At 41.2% G+C, this 24567-nt stretch overlaps 1 protein-coding gene and 1 long non-coding RNA gene across 4 annotated transcripts in view; one reads left to right on the top strand and one right to left on the bottom strand.

Moving 5' to 3' along the window:
• TMEM62 (transmembrane protein 62) overlaps positions 1–11374 on the bottom strand; it is a gene marked incomplete at its 5' end in the record, with an annotated part of 34096 nt that extends 22722 nt beyond the window's left edge. The window contains 7 exons of one of the 3 annotated variants that reach the window (XM_082648872.1): positions 30–152; positions 300–424; positions 2908–3049; positions 7235–7280; positions 9512–9649; positions 10810–10921; positions 11195–11374. In XM_082648872.1, the coding sequence (XP_082504998.1) occupies positions 30–152; positions 300–424; positions 2908–3049; positions 7235–7280; positions 9512–9649; positions 10810–10921; positions 11195–11374 (866 nt within the window). Of the gene's footprint in view, positions 1–29; positions 153–299; positions 425–2769; positions 2853–2907; positions 3050–7234; positions 7281–9511; positions 9650–10809; positions 10922–11194 lie in introns of those variants that run through there. The other 2 variants (XM_082648873.1, XM_082648874.1) reach the window with 2 other exon arrangements.
• A 98-nt stretch (positions 11375–11472) lies between these two features.
• On the top strand, positions 11473–15192 carry LOC309818735. The gene is made up of 3 exons (XR_014296373.1): positions 11473–11590; positions 12306–12359; positions 14591–15192. It is a non-coding gene; the product is annotated as an uncharacterized lncRNA (long non-coding RNA).
• Positions 15193–24567: the final 9375 nt, after the last annotated feature.

The following is a 24567-nucleotide window of genomic DNA, read 5'->3' as shown; positions in this document are numbered from 1 at the left end:
AGTTGTATTCTGTGGGGTAGTTCCCTTACCTTCTGTTATCCTTCCAGTCTCCCACCTCAAGTTCCAAAGTGCCCTGGAAGTGACGAGTGTGCAAAACAGGCATCAGTCCACCAAGTGTGTGGAGGTGCCCACACAAATAAGCTGTAGCCGAACTAACCAATGAAAAATAAATGAAATAAATGAACAAAGATAACTTGTGATGCCAAACTAATAAAAATATCTCTTCAGAAAAGCAAGATAGGTAGAACAACATAAAAGAATTAAAAGCAATTCATTTTGATTTTGGAAGCTTGCCTCACCTCATTATGGACCGAATTCCTGGTGATGGAGAAAGGATAGTGGATGTTGTGAAGTGTCCAAACCAAATACTGTGGTTGCTCCGACTACTTTCCTTGGCCAGTAATGAAAGATCCTCCATCTGTTTCTGAAATCAGAGAAAAACAGAAGGAGCTTTAATTAGAGCTCAGGCTGAAATCTAATGTCAAGAGGTTACACAACTCCCTTGAGGTTTTATAATATTACGTCTAAAGCTTAAACCCTACTAACCAGTGACCTGTATGGACCTCTGTAAGTTTCAAACTGTTTAAACATACAATTCATCTGATCCTAAAAATAACTCTGCACTAAGGAGGACAGGGATTATTCCCATTTGATAGATAAAGAAACAGAAATAAACAATCTTTAAATTACATAAATTTTTTTCTTTATTTATAAATTTCTTTGCAGCAATGAAGAAGAACCACTAATCTTTTCAGCCCTGTATACCACAGTGCAATTAATAAAGAGGATATTGAAACTAAACTTCTAAAACAAGATGAACATATGTCCACTGAAAGCCTTGTACCTGAATATTTACAACATTCTACTCATAACAGACAAAAACTAGAAACCACCAAAAAATTGCAGTATATCCATACCCATACAACGGAATACTACTCAGCAATAAAAAGGATATACACAGTAATAGGGATGAATCTCAAAAACATACTAAGCAAAAGAGGCCAGACACAAGAGTACCTACTGTATGATTTCATTTATGTAAAATTCTAGAACAAACAGCACTAATCTATACTGACAGAAAACCCATCAGTGGTTCCCTGGGACTGCAGGTGAAGACTAACAACACAAGAGAACTTTCTGGGGTAATGGAAATGTTCTGTCTTGATTGTGCTGACAGTTACACCAGTATATACATTTGTCAAAGCTCTTCAAATACTCAAAATGAGTGCATTTTATTGTCTGTAAACCATCCCTCATAAAGATGATTTCTAAAATAACTTGTATATATAAATATATACATTAATATTATCTCCAAAGTGCTTATAGCAATGAATTCCTGGGCCCTACTTTCAGAGTTTCTAATTCGTTAAGTCTCAGACAAAGCCTAGGAATCTGCATTTTACAAAACAGCTGCTTTTCATGCAGATTATCAAATCATACCTTAAAAAACACTATTCTAAGGGGTAGGCTTTAAAATAATAAGCTGATCAACTCGGTCTAAAGACACTCAGTAGACAGGAAACAAAATATACCTTCCTTAAATAAAATGCCTAATAAACCCAAAGCATTTAACAATATTCTGCTCAAGTTTCTTTGAACCCTCATATCACTTTAAATCTTTCAGCACTTAGCAAATTCTGCCTTTTATTATAGTTATTTCTGTATAGGTCTTAAGCCCCACCAGTACATTAAATATTCTAAGAGGCCAAGCACTTGATCTTATCACCCTTGTATTCTTATATATGGACACATATGTCTTGCGTTTGGGCATGTGCTCAATAATGAGTTGACATTTGCCGTACCAAGAAATAATTAGAGGTTCTCAGATGTGACTTTCCATACAGTTTTAATCCAGCAACAATTTTCACCGAGCTTAACGAAAAATACTTTAAAAGAAACTTATTTAGGACTTCCTTGGTGGCGCAGTGGTTAAGAATCTGCCTGCCAATGCAGGGGACACAGGTTCGATCCCTGATCTGGGAAGATGCCACATGCCGTGGAGCAACTAAGCCCGTGCGCCACAACTACTGAGCCTGGGCTCTAGAGCCCACGAGCCACAACTATAGAGCCCACGTGCCACAACTACTGAAGCCCACACACCTAGAGCCCGTACCCTGCAACAAGAGAAGCCACTGCAATGAGAAGCCCGTGCACCGCAAGGAAGAGTAGCAAGTACACCGCAAGAAGAGTAGCCCCCGCTCATCACAACTATAGAAAGCCCGCATGCAGCAATGAAGACCCAATGCAGACAAAAAATAAATGGAAAAAAAAAAAAAAAGAAAACTCATTTACTTCGATGGTTGCCCTTCTGGTACCAAAAAAATATAGACCATTAGTTAGAAATGGCAACTGTGGGGATTTAGGAATATACCATATAGTATACAAAGCTGTATGCCCTGCGCCTTGCAAAGTGCATGCTGCACTTAGTACATATTTATTTTATTTTTAAAAAATATTTATTTGGCTGCGCTGGGTTAGTTGCGGCATGCAGGATCTTCGTTTTAGTATAAGGGCTCTTTTAGTTGCAGTATGCGGGCTCTTAGTTGTGGCATGCGGGATCTAGTTCCCTGACCAGGAATCAAACCCTGGTCTCCCACATTGGGAGCAAGGAGTCTTAACCACTGGACCACCAAGGAAGTCCCAGTACATATTTAACAACTGTTTACTGAATTAATGTAAAATGTGAGGTACTGCTTTCCCAGATTTTGGAACAAGGACAGGGATAACAATAATAGGGTTCAAGTAGTCGATAATTTCTTCTAGCCATACCTGTAACCACAGCAGAATTTTCCTCAAGCATTTCTAGATAAGAACTTGTTTACCTAGTATAACTTTAAGTGAGCCGCACGTATCTGGGAAAAGATAAAATAGGTTAGCTGCAAAGGGAAGTGAGATTTTTTACTGTACCTGATCTAAAATTCCAAAGAAATTAAAAGGTCTCTTAGGCCCTGGATTTATGGTGGCATCCAAAGAGATGAAAGAATAGTTGCCAAAGGGAGTACTGTGGACGTAATGGAAAGAGCCATCCCTACGTACAGCAGAATATTTCCTAAAAAATACAAGACAGGAAAGTTTTAGTGTAATCATAAAATAACAGAATGAGTTTAAATTCCTGCCCTAATATCACACTATGTTTTGCCTCCCTTTGAAAAGGAAATTTCCATGATCTGACAGAGAAATACACAAAACTAGATCCACAATGGATACATCGATTAAAAGAAATTTTAAAGATTTTCTCCCATTGTCTCCAAAGATTCAGGCAAACATATTCATCAGTAACCAAGCACAAGGTCACCAAGCAAAGCAGAGAAGTACGTGGCTAATTTAGGTGGTCCACTAAACATTTTAAAAGAGATTAGTCAGAATCCAGGGAAATGGTATTTATCAATCATCAAAAATTTTAGTGAGGGCCTTCTAAGTACCTAGCAGAATTCTTGGTATAGTGAGATACAACTGTTTACTTCTTGAAACAGGACTGCAGAGGCTTAAGTCACAATAAAGCCTTGCAAAGATGAAGTCATCAAGCCAGGAGAAAAATGTTAGGTCTGGGCCAGTAAATCTTTTATCGGTTCCTAAAAATATATTGAAAACATACACAGGGTCCACATCCAGTAATGAAAGTCCTCACCACCTTAAGTATCAACAGTATTCAAGTGTCCAGAAAGTTGGAGAGTAAAGATGGGTAACAGAGTACACAGAGTCGGCACTCATTAAGTATTTATTGAATAAATGTGAAAGAAAGTATAGATTATATTTGGAGCATACCTTTATTATTCAAATGTCAGAACATTATAAGAAAATATCTAAGTGTCTTATATGATGTTTTACCTAAGAGCACATATGAAAAAAATACAAATAAACTTCTGAAATTTAATGTGCTATCAGGGAGCTATTTTTAAGCAACAGCCAACAAATATATCATAAATAAATATATTACCATAGATATTACAATTAATAGTCAATTAGCTCCTCTTGGTATATTTTGAATTTCTCTTTCAGGGTTTTTTCCTCATTAAGATTTGTATTTATATTTTTCCTGCTTAGTTTGTTTTCAGAGTTTTTCTTCAGGATCTTATAATCTTACATATGTTGTTTTCTTTCCTACATTTTTGACATATTAAAATCCAACTATCTAAAATAAAATCCAACTACTTGAAAGCAGAGGTTAAAATATACAATAGTTTTTGAATTCTGGATTTTGGCATCTCTGAGTCATTGTAGAGATCAAGATTTAACCTTAAGATTTTTTTCCTTCCAGTTGATATTTCTGTAATGTCTATATCTCTAGCAAAATGTCACATATTAAATCCGGATAAAGTTTAGGTGGTTAGAAACAAAAATATAAAGGTAAGAAACTTTAAAGTGACTAATAATTTTACCTTCCCAATAACTAATCAGTCCCTAAGTCCTATTGATTCTTTGAAAATGTCTGTTAAGCCCATTCCCACAGTCGCCATCAAAGATACAAACAGTTAATAAGAAGTGAAAGATTTTCATCTCTGTCCTTTTCCTTCCTCACATTAACAAAAGAGGACAACCTCCTCTTCCAAGTTAAGGTGACTCTAGTTATATGTTAACCAATGCTTTTTGACCTACCATCCTCAAATTCATGTCACCATCCCCACATCCATGACCCTTTTTCAGACAGGTATGTCTTATATTCATTTCAGGCCTTTTCCTTATGATGGTTAGACTGCTGCAGGATTCTTCTATTTGGTCTACACAACTCTAATCTCTCTCTTTTTCTTTTTATCCCTATCCCTATTTTGTTGTGTGTCTGCCCTTTATAAAATACTATTTTCATTGTTACTTATCTCCTTAGGAACCTATACTGGATTATAAACTATTACCCATCACATCTAAATTTTTGTGCTTGTCACTTGTCACTTGACACCTCCATAAATTGGCTCTACACTATCTACCCAGTGTCACACCAATCCTCAATATGAACCTTTATTCTGGTGATAGCAGTTTCCTTACTGCCCCCCAAAAGCTCATTCCAGCTTTCTTAATGTATTTTTAAATTTTTAAAATTTATTTATTTGGTTGCATCGGGTCTTCATTGTGGCACGCAGGATCTTCGTTGCAGCATGTGGGATCTTTCAGTTGCAACATGCAGGATCTTTTAGTTGTGGCATGCAACTAAAGCTCTGTTTACACTAATCCTTTCAAAATATACCCCTCAGAATTTCTTACTTCTCCAAATGCTACCCATCTTTTTTAAGACTGGACACAATTTTCACTTCTTTTACAAAGTCTTCTCTAACTTGCAGCTAGTAGATAAGTAAGTTCTAGAGATCTAAAGCACAGTATAGTACTTATAGTCAACAATACTGTATTATAAACTTCAAAGTTGCTAACAGACCAGACCTTAATTGTTCTCACCACAAAAAAAGAAACAGTAACTGTGTCACTTGTGATAGGGTTATTAGCTAACCCTATGGTGACAGTCATATTGCAATATATAAATGTATCACATGAACACACTGTATACCTTAAACTTACACAATGTTATATGTCAATTATATCTCAATAAAAAATAAAAAATAAAGGCTGCTCTATGTTCACCCCATGCTAACCTCTGCCTTTTCTGATTTCTCATAGTGATAATTAAGTGTAATAAATAATCTAGGGCTTCCCTGGTGGCACAGTGGTTGAGAGTCCGCCTGCTAATGCAGGGGACACAGGTTTGTGCCCCGGTTCGGGAGGATCCCACATGACGCGGAGCGGCTGGGCCCGTGAGCCATGGCCGCTGAGCCTGCGCATCTGGAGCCTGTGCTCCACAATGGGAGAGGCCACAACAGTGAGAGGCCTGCGTACCGCAAAAAAAAATAAAATAAAATAAAAATAAAAAATAAAAATAAAAAAATAAATAATCTAGCATTTCACAGCCATTCCTTCATGGATTTTTTTTTTCACGTTCTTTTCTAATTGTTTCCTGAACAATTTTTATCTCCCTTAGCTAGACTTACTTGAAGCTAGAGGCCATATTTTTTAATATTAGCTCTTGTATCTCTCACACTATCCAACTAATTATAGGCTCTTAAGACTTGCTACTTGATGGACTGACAGTGTAAAACAAAGCTACTGAATACCCTGGAACAGAAAGTGAAATTACAGCCAAAAGAAGAATTCCAATATAGTAAAACTAGAGAATGGGCTTTCTAACTTAAATATCCTTTCGTATTCATTGCCTTTTTCATATTCATGCACATAAAATTTTTTTTAATATTTGTATGACATACTGGACAAAGCAGCAAGGGGTGAACAACTGGGCTCTTCGGCCACCCCAGAGGCTAAGAGAATCAGTATCTCAGCATTATTAAAATCCACAGTACTCTGGTTGACAAGCTCTGATCTAAACGATTTATTCTGTGCATCAATGGCAAAAAAAAAAAAGTCTTATAGAATATTAAAAGTACCATTAGTCGACAAAAAGCATTAAAGTATATGAAATAAAAAGAATAAAAGGGGGCTTCCCTGGTGGCACAGTGATTGAGAGTCCGCCTGCCGATGCAGGGGACACGGGTTCGTGCCCCGGTCTGGGAAGATCCCACATGCCGCAGAGCGGCTGGGCCCGTGAGCCATGGCCGCTGAGCCTGCGTGTCCGGAGCCTGTGCTCCGCAACGGGAGAGGCCACAACAGTGAGAGGCCCGTGTACTGCAAAAAAAAAAAAGAATAAAAGGGACTTCCATGGTGGTGCAGTGGTTAAGAATACGCCTGCCAATGCAGGGGACATGGGTTCGATCCCTGGTCCAGGAAGATCCCACATGCCGTGGAGCAACTAAGCCCGTGCACCACAGCTACTGAGCCTGCACTCTAGAGCCCATGAGCCACAACTGCTGAGCCTGCATGCCACAACTACTGAAGCCCGTGTGTCTAGAGCCCATGCTCCACAACAAGAGAGGCCACTGCAATGAGAAGCCCACGCATTGCAATGATGAGTAGCCCCTGCTCACTGCAACTAGAGAGAGCCCTCATGCAGCAACGAAGACCCAATGCAGCCAAAAATAAATAAATATCTTTTTAAAAAAGTATAAAAAGAAAGAAGAGGTCCAAGCAAACAAACAAAAGTGAATCACCAAAATAATAATAATAAACTAAAAGGCTCCTTTTCTAAATTACCAGAGGTTCTTTTCTCTGTTAAAAAATGTTTTCACCCATTCAGTGAATTGATTGCACTCTCCCTGTAACAGACTCTACATGGTGGTCTGTCGTCTGTTCATTACAGTACCTGTAATAATTCTCAACACTCTCCAGACTTGGAATGTTGAATGCATCTAATTAAAAAGAAAAGAGCAAACATCATCTATATTAAAAAGAAAAATGCAAACATATTAATGACTAAAGAAAAATGACAATTCTTTCAATAACACTTTAGATGATAGATGCCAATTAATTAGATTGGCATTTAATTTTTAAAACTTGATAATAGAATTCAGGTTATCTGGAAACTTATCTAAAGCACATAGTATACTGAAGAACAATAAATATTTTGAATTATGTACTACTCAGAATAAATCAATTTGAAGTTATAAGACTGGACCACTGTTGCTGCTGTTTTAATTGTGTGATTCTGGAAGCCAGGAAGGACTGGATTCATGCCTGATATATGGATCCATGTCATGGGCTTCTAAACAGCAGATGACTTTGATAACACGGCCAAAGCCCCTCTTTTTAAATCTTAAAAAAGATTCAGTAACAAAGAAGTTATATAATGGTAAGGGAAAAGGTTAAGGACATCATAGAATACTTATCTGGAAATATAATAATTTCATAGAGCTTGATTGCTTGGTTGCAATAGGCTAAAATTGTTTATCAGCTTTGACTTCCAAGAATCCACAACATTTCTAATAACCTTAGAAAGTAAGCTGAAAGCTCAATTTAGGCCAAAAGAAATATTATTGTATATATAATCCTCTTGCTAAGAGAACAATTCTGTTAGAGTTAAATCTTCTTTTTTTTTTTGGCTACACTGCATGGCTTGTGGGATCTCAGTTTCTGAATCAGGGATTGAATCCAGGCCACGGCAGTGAAGTGCCGAATACTAACATTTAGACCACCAAAGAACTCCCTATTATAGTTAAATCTTAATAAAGATTTATATATATATATATATACACACGCACACACACACATATATACCATAAGCATTTATGCCTATACAAGTCAAATTAAATGATTATGAACTCCAAAGGACTATACAAATCATTTAATCACAAAACTCCATTTGATATTTGTTACTTTAAATATATCAGTAGTTTGGCTTGGAACACTTTTTTAATATACACAGATTTGCTTTTATTGCAAAAGAATTTGACTTGTACCCTTAATTAAGATCAGGGAAAAAAGGGAATGTAAACATACCAGAGAAAGTTGTAAGCCAGAATCCTATTTTTAATTTATAATTTCTAGCTGCTTTGTAAGAACTATAGTTGACCCTTGAACAACACAGGTTTGAACTATGTCAATCCACTTATATGCAGAGTTTTTTCAATACATACATACTATAGTACTACATAGATCCTTGGCTGGTTGAATCTGCAGATGCATAGGGCCGACTGTAAAGTTATATCCGAATTTTTGACTGCTTGGGAGTCAGTGCCCCTAACCCCCACGTTCTTCAAGGGTCAACTGTTTTTATAAAGAGGGATTTTTCGATCTAACCAATAGCTGTGTATTTCACCAGATAGAATTTTAAAAGATAGCTTTTTAAAAAATATATAAATAGGTACTCATCAGCAATGAATAATCAAGTGAAGCAAACAAATGAAATACTTAAGTAACCAATAAGAAAGTCAACCTTTATGAAACAAACAGCTCTACCATCAGGACTCTTGGAAAACAGTTCAATTCCTTATTAACACAACAATCATAGTCTAAAAAATGGGAAGGGGTTATCCATTTCTCTCTCCATGCATATTGGAATATATTTGTAATTTTAATTTTTAAATATATATACAGCAAAAGTCAATCTTTGTGATGTACAGTTCTATGGATTTTGACAAATGCATAGTCACGTATCTACCACCACAATCAACATACAGAACAGTTCTATTACCCCGCAAAATTATCTCATGATGCCTCTTTTTAGCCAGCCTCTCCCTCCATCTTCAACCCTTTGCAACCACAGATTGTTCTCTGTCTATAGTTTTGCCTTTTCTTGAATGTCATATAAATGGAATTATACAGTAATGTAGACTTATGGGTTTGGCTTCTTTCACTTAGCAAAATTATATCTTTTTAAACATCCATCTGCATGGATTTTGCTATATGCTTTTCTTCCATGTAAAGAAGAAAGAAACCATACCAGTTTCCCCCTCAAGGTCTAACAGTGACATCTGAAGTTTTAAAATCACATATTATCATTGAATTTCACAGTTGTGGCCTTTAGTATACTTAAGCTTATGTTACAATGTCCCATTTTGTAATTTTACAATTTAAATTGGAGAATCTAGGCTCCTGAAGGAAAAAAATCTAGTCTTAATTATAACTGGGACTTGACTCTTACCATGATTTCCTTTGATATCGAGCCACTTGGTTTTTTCCATGACCCTTGTCTTCTTCAGAATACCCTGGTAAGTTTGCCATTCTGCCTCCTGCTGCCTAGATCCCAAATTTTCCTTTGTTTTGGCGTCTGTCAGGTCTCCTGTAGGTTTACATAAGAATTGAATGACAATGCAAAATAAAGCTGGGCTGGGGGTTCAATTTTTTTTTTAATGCACACTGAAGAACAAAGATATTTAAAGTACTCAACATGTATTAGCATAACCACTTATGAATCCATCTCTGTCCAAAGCAAGCCATTGAAAATAAGATTCTCAGCACGGGCTTTATTTGTTTCTTATAGGTTAGCAAGTGCCTATTTAACTTCCTGTGATATTAGAAATAGGTTGTGAAAAATGTATCTTTAAAGGGAGCAGTACAAAATGCATCTTGAGACTGATGAAATGAAAACTCTTTAATAAGAAATTCCAACACTTTGGGAAGGTGTAAATATCTATGGTAACCTTATTTTCCAAACCCCAAATCAGGATATGTGATCTGACCAAGTATTATTTTTACGGCAAGAAACAATCTGGAAGGTGTAGTTTGGAAAATGAAATACCAAAATTTCTGGGAAACTAGACAGACATTTGAAATTGAGATTGTCCATAAAATGAGGACTCCATCATATCAGCAGAGGTGTTTCAGTAAGGTGGGTGAAAGATGAATCCCCCAAGAGCCGGGATAGATGCTCCTTTAGCTTCTTCTCCAACACAGTTGGGAGCAAAGGGTTTGCGGTTTGAACACTCTAGGGAACCAAGTCACAGAAGTACCAAAGGATGGAAAAAAAAAAGTGTCCTGAGTTACCTGAAGCCTCAAACAACTGACAATATAAGATTAATACTGTAAGGAAAATGGAAAAGTTAAGAAAAAAAAAAGAAGAAGAGGAAGAGGAGGAGGAGCAGAACTTTTCATTTCTGGTTAAAGGGCTTTCTCTAAGTCTCTCTCAAATCCAGAGCTGCAATAACAACGACAACAAAAAACAGATAACAGACGGCAGACGGAACACTAACGCGAGAATCATGAGCCTTGCTTCCACCGCTTGGCCAAAACCTTGCTATGGCAAGTCATTTAGCCCGGATCTTGACTCAGTTATCCATAGACAAAGGAAATTATAATATCCTATCTCCTCTACAGGAGGAGGACTCACCTGAGGCTGTAGCTAAAGTTCCCCTAACGTCCCCAAATTAAAAGGCTGCAGCCCTGTTTTCATTCTACCATCCGGACCACAGAACAACATGACAGCACGGCAATCCTCCCTACCTGTTGCTAGGACGAGAGCTGGTTGAATGATGTCAATAGTTTCAGAACAGAACTTCTCTAAGTCTACAGCTCTGCCTGGATCGCGAAACCTGCTCAGGTGAATGTCGGATATCTGCCGAAAGCAGGTGTTAAACAGAGATATCTGAGTCAGGAGGAGGCAGCACGAACAGAGACCCAGCGGCTCTCTCCGGCGGAAGTAAAAGGCAAAGACGCAGTGCATCAACGAAACCCCCAGGGAAGGACGGAGCACCAACCCCCTCTCCCCCAGCCCAGAGTGTGGGCCCAAACAGGGGCGGGTCGCGACCCCGCGTTAACTGATGGCGTCTCACCGCGCGGCGCCAGCTCTGCACCCACCCAGCCCCCGCCTGAGCTCCCGCTGCGTCACCTGCAGACCCCAGAAGATGTTGCTGGCTCCGAGGCCCGGCGCAGGGTGCGGGCTCCGGGGGGTGCGGGGCTGGGGCAGTGGCGAGGGCGGCCCAGCCAGGCCGTAGTGCTCCAAGAGCACTGCCGCCAAGGCCGCGGCCGCCAGCCCGGCGACCACCCTGACGGCCAGCGCTGCGACCATTCCGCCCGCCGGGGCGCGGCACGCGAGTGCGGGGCCGGGTCAGGGACCGGCCGGGACCGAGCGGTGGCCACCGGGAGCTGCTTTGGTCGCACTTCCGGACTCTATGGTCGCGGGGCCTACGGCGCCGGTCTGGCCAGCCGGCGCTGGCACCTGCGCCTGGCTGTGTACCTGCAAGCCGCCCGCGGCTCTGGGCTCGGTTTGCTAATGCAATGCGGGGTAAGAAAAAAAAACCTTGACACCCCCTCCCCGCCCCCAGCGCCACTCGCAGTAGCCTTGGGGTGGCAGGGAAGGAGCCCGGGTCTGGGAGGCGGAGGCTAGCGTCCTGACTCCGCCTTAGTCAATCATGCCGGACCTCGGTGATCGGTTTCCTTGCAAACCAGAGTTAATTCCTACCGAGCGTACTTCACAGGGTTGTTGTGAGAATCAAAGTATGTATGAGGACGCCTTTTAAAAATTGCTGCACACATGTGGCAGGTGGCTTTCTCTGGTTCCTTCTGATTATTAACAAAGTCGCTCCGTAGGTTTTCTATAGATTTAATCCGTATGTTTTGTGAAAGTTGTTTTTTCCTAAAACTGATTTCATGTGCACTTGGTTGCATAATAGTCTAATACGGTGGTGTGCCATTCATTTAATACATTTTAAAATACTTCCTATGGGCCAGGTACAGGAGAAGAATTACATTAGGGTCCGGCCCTTAATTTATCTAACCATTCCCTTATTGTTGAACTTTTGGATTGTTTATTATGTTCTGAATAAACATGTTTGAATAAACATGTTTTGAAAAATATTCTGGGTAAACATATTTCTGTTCTCAATAAACAGTTTTATATGAATACAGCCCCCTTCTTAACCCCTTTTTGAGTTATTTTATTGGGCTGTGTTGCCAGTATTTAAGTTATGCATATTTCAATTCATTAAATATTTTTTTAGTACTTTTGGAATTCAAGACATTGATCTAAGCAGAAAACATAAAGAAACATAATGGTAAGTAGCTAAAAAGTTCACTATCTTAGAAGTTTATGTAGCAGAGAGAAATACATAAATGAGGTTGAGAAGAACATGCCATTTTGCTACAAGTGACATTGAGATATAAAATGCTAGAGGAAGGTTAAAACCTGGAGAGATCACTTCTTTGGAGAGACTCTGGAAAAGTTTAATTAAGGAGGTGGCATATAAAGAATGGATAGTATTTCTGAGTGGCAGAGATTGGGGGCAGGATGGGGAGAAGCACTTTCCACCAGGACCTAACAACATGAACCAGAGCATTAAGGTGAGAAAACGCAGGTCATGTTGAAGAGACAGTGAGAGTCTTCCTTATCCAGGGGTTGGGCATCTGTGGATTCAACCAACCCATGGGGGTGTGGAAGCTGCAGATACAGAGGGCCAAATTTGGGACTTGGGCACCCAGTGGTTTTGGCAGTTGGGTGGTGGGGGGTGGAAGGTGGGGACAGACTCCTGGAACTGAAACAGGAGGGAAGGGGGCAGGGCACAACCTTTAAAAGAATGACATAGATGTTGAGGATACAACAAAAACTGGTTAGAACCACTAGGTCCAAGATGGCGGGAGATTTAACTTCCAGTAGACCTTGAGCCTCATTATATGCTCATTGTAATACATTAGCATGCTAAATGACACACCGCACCCACAGGCGCCATGACAGTTCCGAGGCTGACCATAAAAGGCCAAAAAGTGGGCAGAGGCCCAATTCCTGGAAATCCCTGCCTTTCCCCCAAAATAAGTTGAAATAATCCTCCCACTCATTAGCCTATGAAATTACCCAGCCCATAAAAAACTAACCATGCCGTATTTCGGGGCCACTCCCACTTTCTGAGAGGCACTACATTTCATTCTGTCTTTGGAGTGTGTTTCTCCCATGGCCACTCTCACCTTCTGATATGGACCGCATTCTGTCTATGGAACGTGTATCTCTCTAAATAAACCTGCTTTCACTTTTCTATGGCTTACTCTTGAATTCTTTCCTGTGCAAAGCCAAGGACCCTCACTTGGCAGCCAGTCCCACAGACTCACTCAAGACCTGGGACATGACCCTCTTCTTGTGCCCCCCTTTTTTTTTTCCTGCAACAGAAAGCCTCTATAAATGCCAAGAGTGAAGATAGATCTGGCAATGGCATAGGGAACCAATTAAACAGAGGGATGTGGCAGAGAGTCCTGTTAAGAGAATACTGCACTAATCCTGTGTTACGATCTGAATATGTCCCCACAAAATTCATATGTTGATAGTATTTGGAGGTAGGGGCTTTGGGCTCCAACCTCCTGAATGGGATTAGTGCCTTTATGAAAGAGACCCTAGAAAGATCCCTGGCCCCTTGCACCATGTGAGGATGAGGCAGGAGATAGGTGTACCCCAGGCTGAGCAGCTGGAGTTTGTCCCCTGTGGGGGGACAGTAGCAGAGAGGAGCTGAGCCCTGCCCAGATAAAAGATAAAGAGACCACATATTTCTCATTCTCGAAGTCAAGGAGACCTTCCCAACTACACATGTGCAGAAAGGCTCCTTGGAGGTCAAAAAGGGAGTGACGTCAACCTACCCATAGGTCTCTTCGCTAGAATCCATCTTGGCTAAGAGATGTGCATGTGTGCACACGTGGGAGGACCCTGAGATAAACCAAATAGGGACTCAGAACCAGGCAGAGCAAGATGATTGGCCAGAGGAAACCCACAACAAATGCCCCATATAAGTGATTCAAACTACCACGAGGGCACAACTCTCTCTCTGCGACTGCCCATGTGTGTCTATTCACAGGTACTCTTTTTCCTCCTAATAAACACTTTACTTGTTTCACTACTTTCTGTCTCCTGGGGAAATTGATTTCTACAAAGCCAAGGGCCAGGGCCTTGTCACTACATTGCAATGTAAATAGCAGTGAGAGTTTTCTTTCTTCTTCTCCTGAGAGCAAGGAAAACAAAGGGAACAGCAAACAAGCTAGAGAAGAAACATAACCTGGCCTGAAAGAGTTAATCACTCCTTGTTTTACTTTAACTGTCACTAATTTGTAGTAACTAGATTTGTACTTTACAAAGCTAATCTCACTCCCTGACACTATGTAATTTACATTTGACACCTATCACCCCTAACTCTGTGTGAGTTACATCCTCACACAGGATGCCTGTCACCCCCTAACCTTATTACCTCCAAGCACTTACATTCTATATGCCCCTGGTAACAAATCACTCCCTGTAGTTTTTGCATTTCAGAAACAAGGTCACCGGCCAATAAACCAGAGGCAAACAGACACAATTACCAGCCTGCAGGACCTCAATTACCCGACAGCCTGACGCCAGCTATGGCTGTTTTGAAATAATGCAAAGGAAAGGAAGAATGCAAGACTTTCACTACTTTGATCCTCATCTTGTACCCCGGACTGCGAGCCCCACATATAAAATCTTACCTGATTCCCAAGGAGTGGGGGGACACAGTTCTTGAGACACTAGCCTGCTGTGTCTTCCCTTCAGCCTGGCAGAAAAATAAAGCCATCTCTCTCTTTCTCCAAAATCCCTGTCTCCATATTTCTGTTCAGCATCAGTGCACAGGGAAGCCGACATTTCAGCAACAGCTGGACACTGTCCCTGGTGGTCTATTGGCTAGGATTCAGCTCTCTAACTGACACGGCCTGACTTCAGTCTCTGGATGAGGAAACAAAATCCTGCTTCAAGCCACTACAGGCCTAGGCCACCCAAGATCAAGGACACAGCAAGAAGTCAGCAGTCTGCAACCTGGAAGAGTGTCTTCACCAGAACCTGACCACACTGGCACCCTGATCTTACACTTCCAGCCTACAGAACAGTGAGAAATAAATTTCTGTTATTTACAAACCACCCAGTCTGTGATATTCTGTTATAGCAGCCTGAATGGACTAAGATATCCAGGTGGTGGGTAATTACAAAGACCTGAAGTAGGAAGGTGGAAGAGTGTGACATTGAGATTAGAAAGGAAGGATTGTAAAGACAGAGACTACAGAATTTGACAGCTGATTGGATATTTGAAGGAAGAACAAAAGATAGCTGAAAGTTAGTATAAAATTTGGAACTCTAGTGATGAAAAAAACTAGGGCTATAGTGTATGTGTAGAGACCATTGTCCACATGAATAAAGTTTTTGGTTTTGTCTAATACTGTGCCACTAAAAAACATCTGGATGAATATCTTTAAAGCAAATTTGGAAGATATGGTTGAGATAATCTGATTTAAAACACAGGCAATGTACCATATAAAAAATGCATTTGAAGAGGTTTTGGAGGAACCTACCTCAAAGATATGAAAATCATTTTCCAGAAATGGAATACAACAAGAAGCCATGTGATAGATGATAGGAACAGACTTGCTGTAAAGACATCTTGGACAGAGAAACATGGTTTAAAGTCACAAAGGCCAGCAGTTTGAATTTCAGACACTGAATTGTAACCAAGCTGCTTCACCGAAGGTGCTCAAAGTGAAACAGATCAGAACCCTATGGGGCCATCCCTCCTTTCTGTGTCCCCCATCTCTTGTTTGTAGGAGATGGGCTTCATTCAGCCTCCTTAACCTTCCCTAAGTTCCAAAGGGCAGGTTCAAACAGTTGCTAATCAGGGAAGTGAAGGGATACAGAGACAAGGGAGGAGCCACCAAGAAACAATAGTGCAGCCTTGGGGCAGGGTCCTGGTTCCTCAGGAAGGAATATATACATAACAATACCTTGAGTTCTGCAGGAACTAAGGCCCCCACCCAGGTGGAGGATGGTAACTTCAGACTGAGCACAAGATTCCTGGAACACCGCCCTGTTACCTCACCACCGACCAATCAAAAGAAAGCCACACACCATACAGCCCGCATCCCAAATTTTGCCTATAAAAACTTTTCCCCCAAAACCATCAGGGAGTCCAGGGTTTTTGAGCATGAGCCACCTGTTCTCCTTGCTTGGCCCTGCAGTAAACCTTTCTCTGCTCCAGGCTTCAACATTTTGATCTACTTGGCCTCACTGTGCATCGGGCACATGAACTTTGTTCAGTAACAAAAGTGAGTAGAAACAGGAATTTATTTATGTCATGATGGTTAATGATTCTCCAGAGAAATACTGGTTTGACCAGCTAATCACTACAAATTAGTATAAAAGCTGGTTCTCAGTTCCTGACAGTCAAAGGAGAAAAGTAGATTTCTTGTAATCTCATAAAGATAGCAAGCAGCAATTCACCATGAAAGCAAACTTTCCTAGAATTAAAGTGAAGGGAGAATCTATCACTTGGATATTTCACAATACAATGTACATTGTCATCAAGACTCATAAATTGAACTATATGACTCATAAACATGAGTATTGATGACAATGTACATTGTATTGTGAAATGTCCAAGTGAAAGATTCTCCCTTCACTTTTTTTTAAATTATTTTATTTTTTTTTGGCTGCGTTGAGTCTTTGTTGCTGCACACGGACTTTCTCTAGTTGCGGCGAGTGGGGGCTACTCTTCATTGCAGAGCGGTGGCTTCTCTTGTGGCAGAGCACGGGCTCTAGGCACGCGGGCTTCAGCAGTTATGGCGTGTGGGCTCAGTAGTTGTGGCACACAGGCTTAGTTGCTCCGTGGCATGTGGGATCTTCCCGGACCAGGGCTTGAACCCGTGTCCCCTGTGTTGGCAGCCGGATTCCTAACTACCGCATCACCAGGGAAGCCCCTCCCTTGCCTTTAATTCTAGGAAAGTTTGCTTTCATGGTAAATTGCTGCTTGCTATCTTTATGATAGCAATTGCCATCAGATCACTATTTCTATACTAACGTTATTTTAAAATCTGAAACTGTATTATTAAATCATTGTTCTGTGAAGTCATTTTGTTACCCAGTGAGGTCCATTTGCTCGACACACAGTAAGCCAAACGCTGAGACTCTGAGGATTATGGCTGAGAAAGAGTTTATTCACAAGGCAGCCAGACAAGGAAATGAGAGAACAAGTCTCAGATCTGCCTCCCCAAAGGCGACGGGGGTGGGATATTTATGGGATAAGCAGGGTGGTCTTAGGCATGGGGAAAGGTGATTGGAGGTAGGGGAAAAGCTGAGGTAATCGGTGTTCTGTGCAGGTGCATGTGGGTTACATGTTTCTGCATATTGAAAATGGAACTGCTTAGCATGATTAGAGGGTGGAGTTTTCCAGCTGTCTCACATCAAGAGGCTATTCATCAGACACCTGCCCTGGCCCAGTTTTAAAGGTCACACAGCCCCAGCCAGCTTGCACTGGGCAAGAGCTAACTGCAAGTTTCTGTGAAACAACTGGGCTGTGTGAAGATGGGAAGGTGTGGAAAGAAAAAAGAAAGAAAGAAAGAAAGAGAGAGAGAGAGAAAGGAAGGAAGGAAGAAGGGAGGGAAGGAAGGAAGGATGGAAGGGAAGGAAGGAAGGAAGGAAGGAAGGAAGGAAGGAAGGAAGGAAGGAAGGAAGGAAGGGAAGGAAGGAAGGAAGGAAGAAAACCTTAATCAATGAAGGCCATTTACAGGCAGAGGGGTTTTAACAAGCCATTCCCACACCTGTTGTTCTGTAAGACAAGCTCAACAATTTTCATTAGTTACCAGCTTCTGTTAACGCTATGGAGCATGGCTTCAATTTCCATAGAAAGCTAAAGTAGTATAATCAAAAGACTTTTACGTGTATATAAATGTTTTTAAAAATTATTTTTCAAAATCATGATAAAATACATATAACGTGTTATATATCTATTAACTGAAAAACCCACACAACCTAAGAGCAGTATGTTTCAATTTTATTTACAGACCTGACTGAGAACTATAGCCCAGGAGACAGCCTCTCAGATAGCTCTAAGGAACTGCTGTGAAGAGGCAGGGAAGGAGCCAGGATATATGTGAATGTTTTGCTGTAGTTTGCTGTAGGGAAAAACATGTAGTCAGGCATAAAAACATTACTGCTAATCACAAAGAACAGATATTTCAAGTGAATGATTTTAGCACTTTTCTCTATATGGGAAGATGCAAGAATCTGGGGTCATAGAAATTTTTCCTTAGATATGCATCTTAACTATCTAGGTGCCCTTATATCCAAAGCACAGAATGCTTCTTGTTCCATCCTGAATTTTCCTCAGGGTGGGTGACTGCAGTGGGTTGCAACTTAATCCTTGAAGAACTGGAATGGATGGCAACATTCCTTGTTTTACACATCTTAACAATGTTTAAGTGTACAATTCAGTGGCATTAAATACATTCACTTTGTTGTGCAACCATCACCTCTTTCCATCTCCAGAACTCTTCAGCATTCCAAACTGAAATGTGTAACCATTAAACATTAATTCCCTATTCTTCCCTCCCTACCCCAAGCCACTAGTAACCACTATTCTACTTTATGTCTTTATGAATTTGATTATTCTAGGTACCTCATATTAGTGGAATCATACAATATTTGTCATTTTGTGTCTGGCTTATTTCACTTAACATAATGTTTTCAAGGTTCATCCATGTTGTGGCATATGTCAGAATTTCCTTTCTTTTTAAGGATGAATAATATTTCATTATGTGAATATAGCACATTTTCTTTAGTCATGAATCTGTCAATGGACATGTGGATTCTTTCCACCTTTGGGCTATTGTGAATAATGCTGCTAAACATCATTATGTACCGGGTATTTTTTTTTATATAAATTTATTTATTTATTTATTTATTTTTGGCTGCTTTGGGTCTTCATTGCTGCGTGTGGGCTTTCTCTAGTTGGGGTGAGAGGAGGCTACTCTTTGTTGCGGTGCACAGCCTTCTCATTGCAGTGGCTTCTCTTGTTGCGGAGCACGGGCTCTAGGTGCACAGGCTTCAGTAGTTGCAGCACACGGGCTCAGTAGTTGTGGTGCACGGGCTTAGCTGCTCTGCCGCATGTGGGATCTTCCCAGCCCAGGGCTCGAACCCGTGTCCCCTGCATTGGCAGGCGGATTCTTAACCACTGCGCCACCAGGGAAGTCCTGTACCGGATATTTTTAAAGCTTTTTAAGGAACACTCCTTTTTTAAAAAAATTGAAGTCTAGTCAATTTACAATATTGTGTTAGTTTCAGGTGTACAGCAAAGTGATTCGGTTACACACACACACACACACACGCACATATGAATATATATATTCTATTTCTAATTCTCTTCCATTATACTGTTGACAAAAAATTAATCAGTTCATCTAAGAAAGAAACAGAAATTTTTATTCAAGCCAAATTTGAGGATAATAACCTGGGAAAGCATCTCCAAAAGCTCTGAGAACTCTTCCACCCATTAGAAGTCAAGGCACAGTTACGTAAGTTTTTCAAGAAAGAGGGCTGTACATTAAATTACATATTATTGACAGTTTACACAATCCAGATCTAAGTGCCATGGGACCCCTTATCAAGAAGGAATATTATCTTTAAGGAGTCATCTTATTGATGGTAGGAGAATGTTGCTCTTGACAATCGAGCAAGTATTTCTGATGAGGGAGGTTTGGTCGATGCATAATGCAGTTAAACAATGCACAGTGCAGGGAAAGAGGAGGCCAAAGGACATAGAAAAATTTTTATGTTTAAAAGAAAAATTTCTATGTTTAAATTTTTCTTATCTTGCCATAAAATATGAATTTTATTTCACAATAGTTTATTACAAGATATTAAATTTAATTCCCTGTGCGGTACAGTAAGTCCTTGTTGCTTATCTATTTTATATATGATAGTGTGCATGGTGGGGAGAATAAATTGGGATTGACAGATGCACAAGGAGCACTCCTTTAACTCCTTAGGAAACAGAAATTTGAGGGGAATTTTATCTAGGTAGTTAAGGCTCTGTATAAGGAACCTGAAACACCTGTATAAGGAAACTGAAACACCTGCAAAAGTAATGTCAGAGATCAAAGAAATTCTGATGCATACTACAACATGGATGAAGCTTGAGGACATTATGCCAGTAAATTAAGCCAGTCACAAAAGACAAATACTGAATGATTCTGTTACCAAACAAAAGTTCGTGTCCCTGACTCACAGTGAAGCCAAACAAACTGAAACATTGGAATTTGTAGCAGAGAAAGGTTTATTGCAGGGCCAAGCAAGGAGAACAGGTGGCTCATGCCCCAAAAGCCCAAACTCCCCAGTGGTTTTAGGGGAGAAGTTTTTATAGGAAGAATTTGGAGTAAGGGCTGCAGAGTATGTGACTTCTCCTGATTGGTTAGTGGTGACATAACACGGTGGTGCTCCAGAAATCTGGTGCTCTGCCTGAAGTTACCATCCTCCACCTTGGTGGGGGGGCCTTAGTTCCTGCAGAACTCAAAGATATTGTTATGTATACTTCCTCAGAAGGAACCAGGACCCTGCCCTAAGACTGAACTATTGTTTCCTGACTGCTCCTCCCTTGTTTCTGCAACCCCTCCATTCCCTGATTAGCAACTGTTTGAATCTGCCCTGTGGAACTCAGGGAAGGTCAAGGAGGCTAAATGAAGCCTATTTCCTACAAGCAAGAAACAGGGAGGGGACTTCCCGGTGGTGCAATGGTTAAGAATCTGCCTGCCAATGCAGGGGACAGGGTTCAAGCCCTGGTCCAGGAATATCCCACATGCCGTGGAGCAACTAAGCCTGTGCACCACAACTACTGAGCCTGCGCTCTAGAGCCGAGGATCCACAACTACTGAAGCCCGTGCACCTAGATCCTGTGCTCCGCAACAAGAGAAGCCACTGCAATGAAAAGCCCGTGCACCACAACAAAGAGTAGCCCCTGCTTGCGGCAGCTAGAGTAAGTCTACGCACAGCAATGAAAACCCAACAGAACCAAAAATAAATTAACTAATTAATTTTTTAAAATGTAAGTGTTAAATGAGCAGATTGAAGTGGGTGTATTTAAAATTCAATTAAAAACAAAAAAAGAAAGAAACAGGGACACAGAAAGACTTTTGTGCCCAGGAGGGCCCCACAGGTCCAGGTTTCAATTCCATTTATGTGAGGCACCAAGACTACTAAAATTCACAGAGACAGAAAGTAGAATGGTGGTTGCCAGGGGCTGGGGAGAGGGGGAAATGAGGAAATAATGTTTAAGAGGTACAGATTTTCAGTTTTGCAAGATGAAAAAAGTCTTTGAGATGCATGGTATAGTGATGGTTGCAAAACAATGTGAATGTATTTAATGCCATTGTACACTTAAAATGTGCATGCCCACAATGTACACTTAAAAATCAAACTGAGTTCCCCTAAAGCCAAGTTCTTCTGCAGAGTTTATAATTAACCTCTCTATCCAAAACTTTATGCCCTGTCTGTCCCACACTTGTTCTCTCTCAAGATTGAGGAGCATCAGGAGAGGTGCCTTCAAGATGGCAGAGGAGTGAGATGTGGAGATCACCTTCCTCCCCACAAATGCATCAAAACTATATCTACATGTGGAACAACTCCTACCAAACACCTACTGAACGCTGGTAGAAGACCTCAGACTTCCCAAAAGGCAAGAAACTCCCTGTGTACCTGGGTAGGGCAAAAGAAAAAAGAAAAAAGAGACAAAATACAGGGATGGGACCTGCACCTCTGGGAGGGAGCTGTGAAGGAGGAAAAGTTTCCAAACACTAGGAAGCCCCTTCACAGGAGGAGACAGGGAGTGGCAGTGGGGGAAGCTTCAGAGCCACAGAAGAGAGCACAGAAACGGGGTGCAGAGGGCAAAGTGGAGACATGCCCGCACAGAGGATTGGGGCCGACCAGCACTCACCAGCCTGAGAGGCTTGTCTGCTCACCTGACGGGGCGGGTGGGGGCTGGGAACTGAGGCTCGGGCTTTGGAGGTCAGATCCCAGGGAGAGGACTGGGATCGGGCTTTGGAGGTCAGATCCCAGGGAGAGATCCCAGGACACAGCCTGAAGCGGGCTGGTGTGCCACAGGTAGCCGGGAGGGAGTCCGGGGAAAAGTCTGGAACTGCCTAAGAGGCAAGAGACCATTGTTTTGGGGTGCGCGAGGAGAGGGGATTCAGAGCACCACTTAAATGAGCTCCAGAGATGGGTGCGAACCGTGGCTATCAGCGCAGACACCAGAGACAGGCAGGAAACGCTAAGGCTGCTACTGCAGCCACCAAGAAGCCTGTGTGCTAGCACAGGTCACTATCCGCAACTCCTCTCCTGGAAGCCTGTACAGCCCGCCACTGCCAGGGTCCCGTGATCCAGAGACAACTTCCCCGGGATATCACACAGCACGCCTCAGGCTGGTCCAATGTCACACAGGCCTCTGCCAGCACAGGTTCGCCCCACATTCCGTACCCCTCCCTTCCCCCGGCCTGAGTGAGCCAGAGCCCCCTAATCAGCGGCTCCTTTAACCCCCTGCTGTCTGGGTGAAGAACAGATGCCAGAGGGCAACCTACACACAGAGGCGGGGCCAAATCCAAAGCTGAACCCCAGGACCTGCACGAACAAAGAAGAGAAAGGAAAATCTCTCTGTGCAGCATCAAGAGCAGCGGATTAAATCTCCACAGTCAACTTCATGTACCCTGCATCTGTGGAATACCTGAACAGACAATGAATCATCCCAGAATTGAGGTGGTGGACTTTGGGAGCAACTGTAGACTTGGGGCTTGATTTCTGCATCTAATTTGTTTCTGGTTTTATGTTTATCTTAGTTTAGGATTTAGAGCTTATTATCATTGGCAGATTTGTTTATTGATTTGGTGCCCTCTTCCTTTTTTATACATATATATACTTTTTTCCTTTTTCTCTTTTTGTGTGTGTGTATGTGTATGCTTCTTTGTGTGATTTTGTCTGTACAGCATTCCTTTTGCCATTTGTCCTAGGATTCTGTGTGTCCGTTTTTTGCTTTTTTTTTAGTATAGTATTTAGCACTTGTTATCACTGGTGGATTTGTTTGTTGGTTTGGTTGCTCTCTTTCTTTCTTTTTTATTACCTTTTAATTTTTTATTTTAAATAATTATTTTATTTTAATAACTTTATTTTATTTCCTTTCTTTCTTTTTTTCCCCTTTTATTCTGAGCCATGTGGCTGACACGGTCTTGGTGCTCTAGGTGGGTGTCAGGCCTGAGCCTCTGAGGTGGGAGGGCCAAGTTCAGGACATCGGTCCATGAGAGACCTCCTGGCTCCACATAATATCAAATGACAAAAGCTCTCCCAGAGATCTCCATCTCAATGCTAAGACCCAGCTATACCCAACGACCAGCAATCTACAGGGCTGGACACCCTATGTCAAACAATTAGCAAGACAGGAACACAACCCCACCCATTAGCAGAGAGGCAGCCTAAAATCATAATAAGTTCAAAGACACGACAAAACACACCACCAGATGTGGTCCTACCCACCAGAAAGACAAGATCCAGCTTCATCCACCGGAACACAGGCACTAGTACCCTCCACCAGGAAGCCTACACAACTCACTTGACCAACCTTAGCCACTGGGAGAAGACGCCAAAAAAAATGGGAACTATAAACCTGCAGCCTGCGAAAAAGAGACCCCAAACACAGTAACTTAAGCAAAATGAGAAGACAGAGAAATACACAGCAGATGAAGGAGCAAGGTAAAAACCAAGCAGACCAAACAAATGAAGATGAAATGGGCAGTCTACCTGAAAAAGAATTCAGAGTAATGATAGTAAAGATGATCTAAAATCTTGGAAAGAGAATGGAGAAAATACAAGAAACCCTTAACAAGAACCTAAAAGAATTAAAGAGCAAACAAACAATGATGAACAACACAATAAGTGAAATTAAAAATTCTCTACAAGGAATCAATAACAGAATAACTGAGGCAGAAGAATGGCTAAGTGACCTGGAAGATAAAATAATGGAAATAACTACTGCAGAGAAGAATAAAGAAAAAAGAATGAAAAGAATTGAGGACAGTCTCAGACACCTGTGGGACAACATTAAATGCACAAACATTCGAATTATAGGGGTCCCAGAAAAAGAAGACAAAAAGAAGGGACTGAGAAAATATTGGAAGAGATTATAGTTGGAAACTTCCCGAATATGGGAAAGGAAAGAGTCAATCAAATCCAGGAAGAGCAGAGAGTCCCATACAGGATAAATCCAAGGAGAAACACACCAAGACACATATTAATCAAACAATCAAAAATTAAATACAAAGAAAAATTATAAAAAGCAGCAAGGGAAAAACAAGCTTTAAATGATACATTAAACAAGATAGACTTAACTGATATTTATAGGACATTCCATCCCAAAACAGGAGAATACACTTTCTTCTCAAGTGCTCATGCAACATTCTCGAGGCCACATCATA

The sequence above is a fragment of the Grampus griseus genome (assembly GCF_964374135.1).
Source record: "Grampus griseus genome assembly, chromosome: 2".
NCBI classification, from domain to species: Eukaryota; Metazoa; Chordata; class Mammalia; order Artiodactyla; family Delphinidae; genus Grampus; species Grampus griseus.
This window is presented reverse-complemented; position numbering and strand designations above follow the sequence as displayed.